The 14,058-nt window shown below is 45.7% G+C and overlaps 1 protein-coding gene across 12 annotated transcripts in view; it reads left to right on the forward strand.

The window, feature by feature from the left end:
- The window catches only part of rasal2 (RAS protein activator like 2), a 496,897-nt gene that overhangs the window by 464,520 nt on the left and 18,319 nt on the right, over positions 1-14,058 (forward strand). For 11 of the 12 annotated variants that reach the window (XM_085982240.1, XM_085982244.1, XM_085982242.1 and 8 more), the window contains 3 exons: positions 984-1,115; positions 6,028-6,230; positions 12,862-12,949. In XM_085982240.1, the coding sequence (XP_085838366.1) occupies positions 984-1,115; positions 6,028-6,230; positions 12,862-12,949 (423 nt within the window). The remainder of the gene's footprint in view (positions 1-983; positions 1,116-6,027; positions 6,231-12,861; positions 12,950-14,058) is intronic. The other variant, XM_085982239.1, reaches the window with a different exon arrangement.

The following is a 14,058-nucleotide window of genomic DNA, read 5'->3' on the forward strand; positions in this document are numbered from 1 at the left end:
TCAGTTGGTGTGATTGGAGTTACTTGGTAGCAATGAGAAGAGGGAACCTTAGTGGTTTTCATTCCACAATGCTCGCGCTCTCACACTCTCACTCTCCTTCTCTCTCTCATTATCTCTCTCACTTTATCTCTCTCTCTCTCTCTCTGAAATGGGTTCCATAGTTGCTTGGAACACAGCCTTTCAGCTTAGGCACCTGGAATTGAATCCATCCCAGACTAATGGGGCGTAAGTTGGCTTTTGGCTGGCTGCAAGGGTCCTATTTCAGTGAATCTGGGGCAGTTTCCATCTTGTTCATAATGGATGTACGTCCACAACTTGACAGCGAATCTGCAAATTTGACTCAGATGCAGCGAAGCAGAAATGTCACACTGGTGCAGTGTGGGTGCTCATCTGAAAATTAAGTTGTGGTTGAGTGGCGGGAGTTTTATTCTCTATTTAACCCCCACTGTACTTGTTCTGAGAATGTAAAAGAGAGATTATTCCTCCCGAATGCATCCCTCCTGTACTGGCATCCTTCAACTGGATGACTACAAAATTTCCCGACCCCCACCACAGGGTTCACAAATATATTGAGTGAATAAAACCTTAATAATACTAACAGCGCACTGGACTTGTAATTTGAATATTACTTTGCTTTTGTCAGCAATTTCCCCCATGTTGTAAAATGATGAGCATCTATCTCACATTAGCAGTTTCCACTAGAGTATTCTGCTGCTGTTTTTTTCGTGTGCTGCAGTCGCACAGGCCCTTGTAATCAGTGTGCTGGCCATCACTGATTTGAGGAATTAGCCACACAGTTGCTGCATTTCTTTGGTATTATTTACTTCATCTGCAATTAGTGTGTAGTCCCTGTGTACACAGAGTGACGCAGTGAGAGAGAGAGACACTGCACTCACGCCGATACTGGCTCTGGTTTTTTGTGGCGGTGACTCTCTGGCAACGTATAGAAGTTTATGCTAGTCGTCTGACTCTAATCAATGCAGGTCCAGTCGCCGGTGGAGACTGCCACCATGTCACCAGTTGAGAGAACAGCTGCTTGGGTTCTGAATAATGGACAGTACTTGGAAGATGACGAGACAGACCAAATTCGTGAGGAGAGTAAACACGCAGAAAGGGTAGGTTAAAAAGTGCTTATTTCTGTCCCAATTCGAGTTTAGGGGCAAGGACACTATTCACTTGGCAAAAGTGAGCAGTTTGCCTCTGGGGGTGGGGGAAATAAACCGCACAATGAGAAAGATTTAAAAAGTAGGTTCTGACGAATGCACCCTTCACTTTTATCATTGAAGTTTTAGTAATAAATCTATCTACTAATTAGACTGGTCTGTTCTAAAATATCAGTGTGATTTTAATTTATTGCTACAAATTGCATCCACAACCAATGACAGACCTGTAAGCACCAGTCCTTCACATAGTGTTGGACAGATCAAAATGCTCTCTCCAGACGGAGCTCAAGAAGGAGAGAATTTGGATTTGTTATTGCTGGTTGTTTTTCACTGTTCAAGTGGCACAGTATGAAAATGCCACAGACTTATCATTTATGTTTTTCTGAAATCCCTAGTGGGAAAAAATTGCCAGAAGTGTAGCTACATAAAAATTTCACATCTCCATTAGTTACTAAAATCCTGATGACAATACTGATTAGCTTCTGAAATGATTCTCTCTTTCACATCCCCTAAATAAAAATGAAATGCATTGACATTTATGCGACCTGACTCTCTCTCTCCTGCGGCATCTAAGGAATATGTTGCCGCCACGGTCTGCTCTGGCAGATTTTGAGTCTGCGTGACAGATACTGTTCTTTTGTGTTATATCCACAGTCGGAACCACAGTTTTAGATGGTTACTGTTAACTGACAACTGTCTGAGTCAGGTTGTGAGTGAACAGCGGTGAACCAAGTGAGGAGAGTGATTGGTTCTGCACTGAAGTGGAGAACATTCCTTGCAAGACAAATACTGCAGGATGTTTTGGGCCTTTTTTATTCTTGCAAAAAAAAACGTAAAATTCCAATAATTGCGACACCGTGGTTGAAGCCTAAGCTTGCCCAAAAATCATGATTGTGTTTCAGTGTGACTGGTGAATTCAGAACCAGTTTCCATTTACAGTACTGATTCAAAATTTGCCAATACCACTGGGTATGTTGTGTAAGCTGCAGCACTCAAATCAGATGGCGATGCTATTTAAGATTAACTGAGAAAAGGTTTTTGTTTTGCAGGAATTTTTTTTTACTGAAAGTCAGGCAATTAGTTTAAGAATAACAGCAGAGTATTTCATTGTTTTAAGTTTTGCTATAACAGGTCAAAGGGTGTCTAAATTATGACCAGGGTTCAGGTCCAGCCTGAACATAGCATTGTTTCCAAACTAAATCCCTTTGATGCAGCTCCCAGTTCCTCCCCTCTCAGCGCTGCTGCTAATTCCTACCTCCTGCCACTGCTGCTCCAAGTGGGTGAATGCAGCTGCACTCTGTGGGCAAAGTGTTCTCAATATCAGGAATTCCTGCTCACCATGTACGGCAACCTTCAATCACAACAGCAGGAGGTAGGAGTGAACTGTAGTGCTTGGGATGGCCAAGGAACCTGCAGCTGCGTAATGAGGTTGCCAGCGTGAAATTTGATTCAGGTGGGTATGAACTCGGAGGCAGAGAGAGAAGAGTGGCATCGTGATGTGTACAGGCTGATATATATATTTTAAAAAAAACTATACATCCACGGATTAAGGCTGGCTCTGAACCCTGGTCATAATTTAGACACCCCTGCTATAGCAGAACTTAAAACAAGTAAACAAAAAATAAAATACTGTAGATGCTGGAAATCTGAAACAAAAATAGAAAAATGCTGGAAATACGCAGCAGGTCTGGCAGCATTTGAGGAAAAAGGAAAAGAAGGTAAAGTTTCAGGTTTCTAACTCTTCGTCAGAACTCATTCTAGAATAACAGCGGTGTATTTAAAACAATTAAATACTTCACTGTTCTTCTTGAGCAACTAGTTGTCTGATCTTAAGTAGAATTATTTATTTTCTGAGAATCAAGTTTATTTTAGTAGCATCTTCACATATGTTCAGTGCTGCGGCGAGCACAACACGCCTCATGATATTGGCAAATTCTGAATCAATACTGTAAATGCAAATTGGCTCACTAAGACATCACGTTTGGACACCTTTGTGCTATAAAGTTAGCTTAATCAGGACAGCCTTTTGGCAGTGGTGCTCCTATGTGGTGTCACACTCAATTTTAGCATGTGCTTTTGCAGTACCAATATCTCATGGTGAGCGTCTCATTTTGGCCCTGCTGTTTTGTGTAATGAGAAGGGGTTAATTAATAATCTTGTTGTGCGGGGTCCTTTAGGGGAGAGTGACCATAACATGATAGAATTCTTCATTGAGATGGAAAGTGAAGAAGTCCAATCCGAAACTAGGGTCCTAAATCTAAACAAAGGAAACTACGATGGCATGAGGAGTGAGTTGGCTATGATAGATTGGGGAGCTTCATTAAAAGGCATGACGGTGGATAGGCAATGGCTAACATTTAAGGAATGAATGCATGAATTGTAACAGTTATACATTCCTTTCTGGCGCAAAAACACAAAAGGAAAAGCGGCCCAACCATGGCTAACAAAAGAAATTAAGGATAGCATTAGATCCAAAGAGGAGTCATATAAAGTTGCCAGAAAAAGTAGCAAGCTTGAGGATTGGGAGCAGTTTAGAGTTCAGCAAAAGAGGACCAAGAGATTGATTGAGGGGAAAAATAGAGTATGAGAGTAAACTTTCAAGGAACATAAAAGCAGACTGCAAAACTTCTACAAGTATGTAAAAAGAAAAAGAGTAGTGAAGACAAATGTAGATCATTTAGTCAGAAACGGGAGAATTTATAATGGGAAACAAGGAAATGGCAGAGCAATTAAACAAATACTTTGGTTCTGTCTTCACGGAAGAGGACGCAAATAATTTCCCAGAAATGCTAGGGAACCAAGGTTCTAGTGAGAAGGAGGAATTAAAGGAAATTAGTATTAGTAAAAAAATAATGCTGGAGAAATTAATGGGACTGAAAGCCGATAAATCCCCAGGGCCTGATAATCTGCATCCCAGAGTACTAAAAGAAGTAGCCATGGAAATAGTGGATGCATTGGTTGTCATCTTCCAAACTTCTATAGATTATGGAACAGTTCCAGCAGATTGGAGGGTGGTAAATGTAACCCCACTATTTAAAAAAGGAGGGAGAGCGAAAACCTGGAACTACAGACCGGTTAGCCTAACATCAGTCGTAGGGAAAATGCTAGAGTCTATTATAAAGGATGTGATAACAGGACACTTGGAATACATCAACAGGATTAGACAAAGTCAACATGGATTTATGAAAGGAAAGTCGTGTTTGACAAACCTACTGGGGGTTTTTGAGGATGTAACTGGTAGAATAGATAAGGGAGAACCTGTGGATGTGGTGTATTTGGATTTTCAGAAGGCCTTTGATAAAGTCCCACATAAGAGGTTAGTGTGCAAAATTAAAGCACATGGGATTGGGGGTAATATACTGGCATGGATTGAAAATTGGTTAACAGACAGGAAACAGAGAGTAGGAATAAATGGGTCTTTTTCGGGGTGGCAGGCGGTGACTAGTGGGGTACCGCAGGGATCAGTGCTTGGGCCCCAGCTATTCACAATATATATCAATGATTTGGATAAGGGAACCAAATGTAATATTTCCAAGTTTGCTGACGACACGAAACTAGGTGGGATTGTGAGTTGTGAGGAGGATGCAAAGAGGCTTCAAGGTGATTTAGACAAGTTGAGTGAGTGGGCAAATACATGGCAGATGCAGTATAACGTGGATAAATGTGAAGTTATCCACTTCGGTAGGAAAAACAGAAAGGCAGAGTATTTAAATGGTGATAGATTGGGAAATGTTGACGTACAAAGGGACCTGGGTGTCCTTGTACACCAGTCACTGAAAGCAAACATGCAGGTGCAGCAAGCAGTTTGGAAGGCAAATGGTATGTTGGCCTTCGTTGCAAGAGGATTTGAGTACAGGAGCAAGGATGTCTTTCTACAGTTATACAGGGCCTTGGTGAGACCACACCTGGAGTACTGTGTGCAGTTTTGGACTCCTTACCTAAGAAAGGATATACTTGCCATAGAGGGAGTGCAGCGAAGGTTCACCAGACTGATTCCTGGGATGGCAGGACTGTCGTATGAGGAGCGATTGGGTCGACTAGGCCTGTATTCACTAGAGTTTAGAAGAATGAGAGGGGATATCATTGAAACATATAAAATTCTGACATGGCTAGACAGACTGGATGCAGGGAGGATGTTTCCCCTGACTGGGGGGGGTCTAGAACGAGTTGTCACAGTCTCAGGATACGGGGTAGACCATTTACATAAGAACATAAGAAATAGGAGCAGGAGTAGGCCAATCGGCCCTTCGAGAAATTTCTTCACTCAGAGGGTGGTGAACCTGTGGAATTCTCTTCCACAGAAGGCTGTGGAGGCCAAGTCACTGAATATATTTAAGAAGGAGATAGATAGATAGATTTCTAGACACAAAATGCATCAAGGGTTATGGGGAGAGAGTGGAAATAATGGTATTGAGATGGAGGATCAGCCATGATCATATTGAATGGCGGAGCAGGCTCGAAGGGCCGAATGGCCTACTCCTGCTTTTTCTTTGTCAACATGAGATATAGAATTGAGGCAAGGGAATTTGCCAAGGGAGGAAGAGTAAAATCAAACAGCAGTTTGCCTCCAGCCACTTTCACACACACAAAGTGGCCAATTCAAGAGCTCCATTTTGCTTTGTCTTCCACTTCAGTTCTCCACATGCCATGCAATATTTCTTGACATTGGCATTTATATAATATGCTCTCAACTATTGGAACCTTTTTGTGTAATACTTATATTATCTCGAGATTTGCAAATGGTGACAGACCATTGATGCAATTTCATATTGGTACTTTGATTTAACCCTCGGATAAATGGTATAAAAGAAACTACATCTTTGGTGTCTGGTGCTGAGATGTTTCTCACTGGTTTCCCTGACAGTATGAGCAGGAGATTGCGAAGCTGAAGGATCGGCTGAAGGTGTCAAGTCGGCGGCTGGAGGAATACGAGCGGCGCCTGCTTGCCCAGGAGCAACAGATGCAGAAACTCCTGCTTGAGTACAAGTCCAGGTTGGAAGACAGTGAGGAGAGGCTGAGAAGGCAGCAGGAGGAAAAGGACAGCCAGATGAAGACAATCATCAGCAGGTCAGCCATACTACAGGTTGTGGGAGCAGCGCGTCCTCCTCCAATTCAAAACAAAAGCATCTTCAAAAAACTTCATTCTCCAAGTCCTGTGTAATAAGTCTAGTACACCTTGAGGTGTCAAGTCAAAAATCAGTCTTGTGAATGACTTGGGGCACACAACACTGTTGTCATGTTCAAATAAAAACACAGCAACACCAAGAAAAATATCTGTGTTAAACAGTAACTAAACCCTCTGAAAATTGAGGACGTTAATGTTCAGATCATGTCTCTATTCCTGATTGGATGCTACCTCTTCATTCTGAGATGCATCCATTACTGTCTCTCGCACTTTACTGGTGCAGGTGAAGTCAGAACTCCACTCAAATCATATCACATAGATACATAGAAGATAGGAGCAGGAGTAGGCCATTCGGCCCTTCGAGCCTGCTCCGCCATTCAATGAGATCATGGCTGATCATCCAAATTCAGTACCCGGTCCCTGCCTTCTCCCCATATCCCTTGATGCCTTTAGCCTTAAGAAATATATCCAACTCTTTCTTGAATATACTTAATGAACTGGCCTCCACCGCCCTCTGTGGCAGAGAATTCCACAGGTTCACCACTCTCTGGGTGAAGAAATTCCTCCTCATTTCAGTCCTAAATGGCTTACCCCTTATCCTTAGACTATGACCCCTGGTTCTGGACTCCCCGGCCATCAGAAACATCCTTCCTGCATCTAGTCTGTCCAGGCCTGACAGAATTTTATAGGTTTCGATGAGATCCCCTCTCAATCTTCTAAACTCCAGTGAGTATAAGCCCAATCGACACAATCTCTCCTCATACGTCATTCCTGCCATCCCAGGTATCAGCCTGGTGAATCTTCGCTTCACTCCTTCCATGGCAAGAACGTCCTTCCTCAGGTAAGGCGACCAAAACTGCACACAATACTCAAGGTGTGGTCTCACCAAGGCCCTGTACAACTGTAGCAAGACATCCTTGTTCCTGTACTCGAACCCTCTTGCTACGAAGGCCAACATACCATTTGCCTTCTTAACCGCCTGCTGCACCTGCATGCTTACCTTCAGCGACTGGTGCACAAGAACACCCAGGTCTCTTTGTACTTCCCCTTCTCCCAATCTATTACCATTCAAATAATAATCTGCCTTCCTGTTTTTGCCACCAAAGTGGATAACCTCACATTTATCCACATTATAGTGCATTTGCCATGTTTTTGCCCAATCACCCAACCTGTCCAAATCGTGCTGGAGTTTCACGTCATCCTCCTCACAGCATACCCTCCCCCCCAGCTTTGTGTCGTCTGCAAATTTGGAGATATTACATCCAATTCCCTCGTCCAGATCATTAATATATATTGTGAACAGCTGGGGTCCTAGGACCGATCCTTGCGGTACCCCACTAGTCACTGCCTGCCACTCGGAAAACGACCCGTTTATTCCAACTCTTTGCTTTCTGTCCGCCAACCAGTTCTCTATCCAAGTCAATACCTTGCCCCCAATCCCATGTGCCTTAATTTTGCACGCTAATCTCTTATGCGGGACCTTATCGAAAGCCTTCTGAAAGTCCAAATACACCACATCCACTGGTTCTCCCTTATCTATTTTACCAGTTACATCCTCAAAAAATTCCAGTAGATTAGTCAAGCATGATTTACCTTTTGTAAATCCATGTTGACTTTGTCCGATCCAGTCACTGCTTTCCAAGTGCTCTGCTATTACATCTTTTATAATGGACTCTAGCATTTTCCCCACTACCGATGTCAAGCTTACCGGTCTATAATTCCCCGCCTTTTCTCTACCACCTTTTTTGAATAGTGGGGTAACATTCCAGAGTCTATCGAGTTCTGGAAGATGACCAGCAATGCATCTACTATTTCTAGGGCCACTTCCTTAAGTACCCTGGGATGTAGATTATCAGGCCCTGGGGATTTATCGGCCTTCAGTCCCATCAATTTTCCTAACACCATTTCCCTACAAATACTGATTTCTTTCAGTTCCACCCTTTCATCAGACCCTATGTTCCCCAGCATCTCTGGGAGGTTATTTGTGTCCACCTTTGTGAAGACAGAACCAAAATATGTATTTAGTTGGTCTGCCATTTCTTTGTTCCCCATTATAAATTCCCCCGATTCTGACTGCAAGGGACCTACGCTTGACTTCACCAATCTTTTTCTCTTCACATATCTATAAAAGCTTTTACAGTCAGTTTTTATGTTCTCTGCAAGCTTACTCTCATTCTATTTTCCCTTTCTTAATTAATCCCTTTGTCCTCCTTTGTTGAATCCTAAACTGCTCCCAATCCTCAGGATTATTGCTTTTTCTGGCCAATTTATATGCCCTCTCCTTGGACCTTATGCTATCCCTAATTTCCCTTGTTAGCCATGGTTGGGTCACCTTTTTTGTTTTATTTTTATGCCAAACTGGGATGAACAAATTCTGTAGTTCATCCATTCGGTCTTTGAATGTTTGCTATTGCCTATCCACCGTCAACCCTTTGAGTGCCATTCCCCAATCAATCCTACCCAACTCGCTCCTCAGACCATCATAGTTTCCTTTATTTAAATTGAGGACCCTAGTCTCTGAGTCAACTACTTCATTCTCCATCTTAATGAAGAATTCGATCATATTATGATCGCTCCGACCCAAGGGGCCTCTTACAACAAGATTGCTAATTAATCCTTTCTCGTTACATAATACCCAGTCTAAGATGGCCTGATCTCTGGTTGGTTCCTCGACATATTGGTCCAGGAAACCATCCCATAAACACTCCAGGAATTCCTCCTCCACAGTATTGTTACTCATTTGGTTGGCCCAATCTATATGTAGATTAAAGTCACCCATGATGACTGCTGTGTCCTTATTGCACGCTTCTTTAATTTCTCTTTTAATGCCATCCCCAACCTCCGCCTTACTGTTTGGAGGTCTGTAAACCACTCCCACTAACGTTTTTTTCCCCTTAGTATTTCTCAATTCTACCCATACAGATTCCACCTCATCAGAGCTAATATCCTTCATTACAATTGTGTTAATCCCTTCTTTAACCAGTAATGCTACCCCACCTCCCTTTCCTTTTTGCCTATCTTTCCTGAATATCGAATACCCCTGGATGTTGAGTTCCCAGTCCTGGCCTTCCTTGAGCCACATTTCCGTAATCCCAACCAGATCGTATTTGTTTACTTCTATTTGCGCAGCCAATTCATCCACCTTATTACAAATGCTCCTCGCATTAAGACACAAAGCCTTCAGGCTTGTTTTTTTAACGTTCTTAGACCTATTAGAATTATTATTTACTGTGGCCATGTTTGATTTAAACCGTTGATTTCTCTGACTGCCACTTTTGTTTTTCTCCTTCCTATCTTTTGCTTTTATCCTTGTTTCCCTTTCCTCTGTCTCCCTGCTCAGGTTCCCAACCCCCTGCCATTTTAGTTTAAACCCTCCCCCACAGCACTAGCAAACACTCCCCCTAGGACATTGGTTCCAGCCCTGCCCAGGTGCAAACCGTCCGGTTTGAACTGGTCCCACTTCCCCCAGAACCGGTTCCAATGTCCCAGGAACTTGAATCCCTCCCCCTGGCACCATTCTTTTAGCCACGTATTCATCTGAAGTATCCTTCTATTTCTACTCTGACTAGCACGTGGCACTGGTAGCAATCCTGAGATTACTACCTTTGAGGTCCTGTTTTTTAATTTATCTCCTAACTCCCTATACTCCGCTTTTAGGACCTCATCCCGCTTTTTACCTATATCGTTGGTGCCTATATGCACCACGACAACTGGCTGTTCACCCTCCCCTTCCAAGATGTTCTGGAGTCGCTCGGAGACATCCTTGACCCTTGCACCAGGGAGGCAACACACCATCCTGGAGTCTCGTTTGCGGCCGCAGAAACGCCTATCTATTCCCCTTACAATTGAATCCCCTATTACTATAGCTCTACCCCTCTTTTTCCTCCCATTCTGTGCAGCAGAACCACCCCTGGTGCCAGGAAGTTGGCTGCTGCTGCCTTCCTCTGATAAGCCATCCCCCCCAACAGTACTCAAAGTGGTGTATCTGTTGGAGAGGGGGATGGCCACCGGGGACCCCTGCACTACCTGCCTGCGCCTAGTACTCTGCCTGTTGGTCACCCATTCCCTTTCTTCCTGTCCAACCTCTACCTGCGGTGTGTCCAACTCCGTAAATGTGCTATTCACGTTGTCCTGAGCATCGTGAACGCTCCAGTATGTGTCCAATCACAGCTCCAGCGCCGCAATGCGGTCTGTCAGTAGCTGCAGCTGGACGCACTTCCTGCACATGTAGTTGTCAGGGACACAGGCAGTGTCCCTGAGTTCCCACATATCGCAGGAGGAGCAGATCACGGGGCCCGGCTGTCCTGCCATGACTTACCCTTTAATTAATTGAATTTAAATTAAATCAATCAATCCCACTAATTACACTATTGTTAACTGGTTTACCAACAGTCCCTGCTACACCAGAGAGACCTTAGAAACTATAAACCAGAGTTAAAGTTTAAAAAAAAAGAGAAATACTCACCAACCAATCACTTACCTGCTTCCTGGTGACGTCACACTTTGATTACTTTTTACCTCTCTCCCCTGCTGTTGAACTGGTCGGGCCGCTCCTCACTCACTGCCGCCGATGCTGTGTTCCCACGCAGGCCTGCTCTGGTCGGGCTGCTCCTGACTCACTGCCGCCGGTGTAACTGCCGCTGATGCTGTGTTCCCACACAGGCCCGCTCTAGTCGGGCTGCTCCTGACTCACTGCCACCGGTTTGAACTGCCGCCGATGCTGTGTTCCCACACAGGCCCGCTCTAGTCGGGCTGCTCCTGACTCACTGCCGCCGGTTTGAACTGCCGCCGATGCTGTGTTCCCACACAGGTCCGCTCTAGTCGGGCTGCCCCTCGCTCACTGCCGCCGATGCTGTGTTCCCACCCAGGCCCGCTCTAGTCGGGCTGCTCCTCACTCACTGCCGCCTGTGTAACTGCCGCCGATGCTGTGTTCCCACACAGGCCCGCTCTAGTCGGGCTGCTCCTCACTCACTGCCGCCGGTGTAACTGCCGCCGATGCTGTGTTCCCACGCAGGCCCGCTCTGGTCGGGCTGCTCCTCACTCACTGCCGCCTGTGTAACTGCCACCGATGCTGTGTTCCCACACAGGCCCGCTCTAGTCGGGCTGCTCCTGACTCACTGCCGCCGATGCTGTGTTCCCACACAGGCCCGCTCTAGTCGGGCTGCTCCTCACTCACTGCCGCCGGTGTAACTGCCGCCGATGCTGTGTTCCCACACAGGCCCGCTCTGGTCGGGCTGCTCCTGACTCACTGCCACCGGTGTAACTGCCGCTGATGCTGTGTTCCCAAATGATGTGATGTGCCAAATAACTGCCTGAATCCATGAGGTTAAAACTTAAAACTAAAGGCTTTTATTAAGTAAGAATCATGGCATCAAGTTAACACAGGGCAACCATCATTCATCACCGACCCAACCTTCACAACAGCGAAGTACTAAGTTATATCACTTGGCTGTATCCTTAGATTTCTGGCAGCTGAAGGAAATCTCGCCCATCACTTTGCTGACCTACAGTGGCTCCCGGTCCCTCAAAACCTCCAGGTTAAAATTCTTATCCGTGTGTTTAAGCCCCTTCATGGCCTCATCCCTCCATGTCTTTGTAACCTCCTCCAGCACAACAGTACCCTTCCCCTCCATGTGCTGTGAAACCCTTTGTTCCTCTGACACTGGTCTCTTGTGCATTACCTACCTTCTCCCCCCCCCCCCAGTAAAATCCGGGCCAATATAAATGCAAGTTGTTGTTGTCACTGTTGTCAGATCTGACTGCCGATCGTGACATACACCAATCTGACCTGTTAACTACTTAGTATTGCTGGTTTACCACCATGTGTCAGGGCTGATTGATAGGCAGGTAGGTAGGTAGTCAAAACATTTTGGTTTAGTGCAGGGACTATTGGGTTTCTGCTTTCAGTGAGAAAAAGGTGTAATAGACAGCATAACCCTAAAAATTGAAAACTGGCCACCAGAATTCTGTACTTTTATGATGGTAAGAAATAAATAGAAGAATGCAGCAATTATAAGGGTGAGGAGCATGTCAGACACCTATTGCAGGGAGGGAGACAATTCTAGTTTCCATTTGGTGCTTTTAGACTGCCTTGTGACTGAATCAGAACCAGCATGGCAGCGACTCCTCGGTGGGCCTAGTATCAAACCCAAATGTAATTGGAGGTGGAGGTTGGCATTTTCGCCCACCAGCATGTAAGGGGCACCACTCCCATTATTTGTTGAAACTGAGTTACAGATCTTCGCTATGCTGGGTGTGGAGGCCAAGAGCCATAACTGTACAGGAGAGGAAGAATTGGAGCAACAGTTGATCCTGGGGTCACCTCCAATAGCCAGATCAGAGCAGCTTCATTGGGATCACGTGGACAGTGTTCAGTCACTGGACCTGGATTACCTCGGTTTCTGAAGGACCTTGGGGGCTAATAATAAATCAGCTCTGGTTTAGACTGAAAGAGATACTGTCGTCGCCATTGGTGAAACATACCCTGCTGTAAGTAGCTGTCACTTCCTGTGATGTGCAGCTGCCTTCTTGGATTTGTGTCCTGACACTTTACTCCTCTTCTCTGGTTTGCAGACTGATGGCAGTGGAAGAAGAACTGAAGAAAGACCACTCAGAAATGCAGGCAGTGATTGATACCAAACAGAAGATTATTGAAGCCCAGGTGAGTGTGTGTCAGTGCTCAGCTTCCTGATTTGATTGTGAAGATGTCAACTTTCTCATTTAATTTTTGGTTGGATTGTCAAATTAGAAACGAAGATTTTGTAAATTCTGGTTTGAGGGAGTCCCTTCCGGGTAGATTTTCAACAAAATGTACTTACCAAAATGTAAATATCAGTTGTGGCAGGTAGGGGGGAATCCCAAAGGAAAGGTAAAACAATTGTTCTTGAAAACAAATGATTACTGAATAAAAAGGCTAGTTTCTGGAAGGTGGTAGTGTGCAGTGCAGAGAGCACCCTAGGGGTCAAAAAGGTTAAAACAACAAGGAGAAATAATTTACTGAGGACCATTATGAAACCCATGATAACATGACGCAAGCTCTGAAGCTGTCGGGCTGCTGCTGTGAAGTCAGCAAGAATCACCGACTGCCAACAAGAAACGAAACTCCAACTAGAAATTCGGTGGGCTGCGCCACCAGTTAGCGCCTAGAGAGGACTCTCAGTGGCTTTAGCGCCACTGGCCACACCTCCCGCGAAATTTAGCAGGGCGCTAGTGGCGGCGTTAGCCTGTAGCGCTGCGCCGCCACCGATGACATCATCGGTGTGCGCAGCGCCCCGCTACCGCCCCGAATGCGATATTGGGTCGCACCACCCCCTGTAGCGCCGGTCACAAATCGTGACCGTTTCATGGGGCCTACCTGTGGCAGTAGTGGCGCAAATTAAGGTGGAGGTGCGGGGTGGCCATTTTTTCCGGTGGCCGCCTGCCAGCACCTCCTCGCACCCGGCCTCCTGATCCCTCCCCTGGGCAGTGCCGGCTGTGTCCCGAGAGCCCGGCACTTCTCGGTGCCGGGCTCTTTTGCCGGCACTCACGATCGGTGATCGTGCTGGTGCAGGCCCCTCCCCCTTAAGAAGGGGAGGAAGGCCTGCAGTACCACAGCGCGCCATGCCGCAGCATGTGGCGCTGCGGCACGTTGCGCTGCGATATTCAGTTTGAGCGCCCCAAGAGTGACGCGGGGTGCCTCGAGCAGCGCCCCGCGTCCCTCTTGGGGCGCTCAAACTGAATATCGGGCTGGCGCTCCTGGCTCCATCTGGGGCGGGACTTCCGGCGCCCAGG

This window comes from Somniosus microcephalus, chromosome 3 (assembly GCF_052327205.1).
Source record: "Somniosus microcephalus isolate GS21.2 chromosome 3, FLI_Smic_1.0, whole genome shotgun sequence".
Classification (NCBI taxonomy): domain Eukaryota; kingdom Metazoa; phylum Chordata; class Chondrichthyes; order Squaliformes; family Somniosidae; genus Somniosus; species Somniosus microcephalus.